Source organism: Microtus ochrogaster (genome assembly GCF_000317375.1).
Source record: "Microtus ochrogaster isolate Prairie Vole_2 chromosome 14 unlocalized genomic scaffold, MicOch1.0 chr14_random_2, whole genome shotgun sequence".
In the NCBI taxonomy this organism is placed as follows: Eukaryota; Metazoa; Chordata; class Mammalia; order Rodentia; family Cricetidae; genus Microtus; species Microtus ochrogaster.
Window position 1 is genome coordinate 13,586,140 of NW_004949097.1, and position 2,285 is coordinate 13,588,424.

The 2,285-nt window shown below is 49.2% G+C and overlaps 1 protein-coding gene across 1 annotated transcript in view; it reads right to left on the minus strand.

Annotated features, from left to right (window-relative positions):
- Nucleotides 1-2,285, minus strand: part of Mansc4 (MANSC domain containing 4) — a 9,942-nt gene that overhangs the window by 4,148 nt on the left and 3,509 nt on the right. The window contains exon 2 of the mRNA XM_005364613.2: nt 867-1,001. Within this exon, the coding sequence (XP_005364670.1) occupies nt 867-1,001 (135 nt within the window). The remainder of the gene's footprint in view (nt 1-866; nt 1,002-2,285) is intronic.

Here is a 2,285-nt window from a genome sequence, read left to right on the forward strand (position 1 = left end):
CACATACACACACACAGACACACACACACAGACACACACACACAGACACACACAGACACACACACATACACACACACATACACACACAGACACACATACACACACACACACACACACATACACACACACACGCTCCGAATGGATCCTTTTTTCCAGTGTTCAGGTAACTTCCTTCTTCCTCACAGTTACCATTACCTGTCAATTCAGGCGCTTCCCTGACTAGGTGTCTAGCCTGTATCCTGGATATTATCCTCCTAGACCAAGGCAATCGTACATGTCTCTTCAATTGCCACCTTTTCTCGATCTGTGCTTTTGTTGACTCCTTATTTCTTTTCTGTTGTTGAGACAGGGCCTATGCAGCCCAGGCTGGCCTTAAACTCGTGATGCTTCTGTCTCGGTCTGTAGCCAGAGTGCTGAGACCCTGAGCTCACTACCATGCCGCGCTCCCTCTGTCTGGGATAAAGTCAACCTGAAGATACCACTCTGTCCTCTTGGAGCCATATTTCCTCTGTGGCTCCCAGCATCCCCACCCCTGTGGCCAGTCCAGGTTTTCCCACTGTCCTGATGATGGTCCAGAGTTCCTTGCCTACCTCTGCCTTGGTCTTTCACATTTACAGTTCCTCTTAATGACCTTTGAGCTGAGGCAGCACCGTGTGCATGCGAGTACATGCATGTGTGTCTCTGTGTGAGTGTGTGTGTGTGAACACACTGACATGTGCAGGAGCACATTAGAGACGAGAGAGAGGTGCTGCTGGAACACTACACTCTGGGGACTTAAGCCTGGTGCTGCCAGCCAGTGTCGAGGCTGCGAGCCCTTCCAGGATACTAGCACTTGGTCCCGAAGCCTCGTGAGGCAGAGTCCTTACCTGCTGTTATGTTGTACAGAATGGCACTGGTCCCCGGCTCCAGGATGCAGCTCTCCAGAGTTGGGCAGTGGACGTGGAGGCAGTTGACATTGTCATGGATGGGATCATGGAAGAAGACGGCCACATTACAGGAAACTGAAAAGGCCAAGGGCATCTGCATAGGGTCCTGGCTCCATCAGTAGGTGTGTGTGTGGCAGGGAGAGAGAGCCCTGCTATGCAGCCCAGGGGGCCTCCAGCCTGTAATGGGCTTGCCTTAGCCAGCTAGTGCTGGGATCACAAGGACATACCCAGACATACCCACCACAGCTCACTTTGCTGCTAGACAGATGGGCTCTGAGGAACTTCTATTTCTTTCTGGAACACTGAATTAGCCCAATCTTGTGCTGTGCTTAAAAACTATTGTAACTGGGCCGGGCAGTGGTGACACACATCTTTAATCCCAGCACTCGGGAGGCAGAGGCAGGTGGATTTCTGTGAGTTTGAGGCCAGCCTGGTCTACAAAGAAGAGTTCCAGGACAGCCAGGGCTATTACACAGAGAGACCCTGTCTCAAAAAACAAACAAGCAAAATTGAAACTATATAATACACCTATTTGAAGAGTCTTTACTTTAAAGCCCCAGAGATGTGTTTGTTTGTTTGTTTGTTTGTTTTCCAAGACTAGGTTTTTCACAGAGATCTGCCTCCCAAGTGATGCGAGCACACTGCCCGGCTTTGTGTTTGGTTTTTTGAGATAGGATCTCATTAAATGAACTCCAACTGGCCTGAAACTTGTTATGTAAACCGGTCTGAATCCAGGCCTTGTGGCCTCCTGCCTCTGCACTGGGATTGTAAATGGATTGATTGGCTGATTGATTATTTATTTATTATTTATAGACAGAGACTCACTGTGTAACACTGGCTGGCCCTAACTCAGAGATCTGCCCGCCTCTACTTGCTGGAATTAAAGACACACACCACCATACCCCAAATTATCATTCTATTTTAGTCTTAGTATTTTTTGTGCATGAGACCATCAGTTGTCTACACAATGTGTTAGAAAGCACCCGTCTGGTTTCCAGGCATAATGTGCTCTCTGAATGCTAAGGTCCTGAGGCCAGGAGAGGAAGCAGGAAGATAAAAAGAAAGGCGGAGAAGCAGCTCATTGGAGAGCAAGAGGATCATGTGACACCCGAGGGTGTGGACCTGGGTATAAACCTTGACCCCAGGGAGCCTAATTGGTGTTGTAAAGAGAAGGATGCTGACCTCTGGGATTATCGGGGTCTATTGCATATCACATACCCATGTCAGCTTCCTTTCTAGACTTGCTCCTTAAGACACTGTGCTGTCTCTGGAAACCCAGAGTCAGGTGCTAGTGCACAGCTTGGAACTCAGCCTCCCTGACCTGCACTGGAACTCAGCCTCCCTGACCTGCACTGGAAC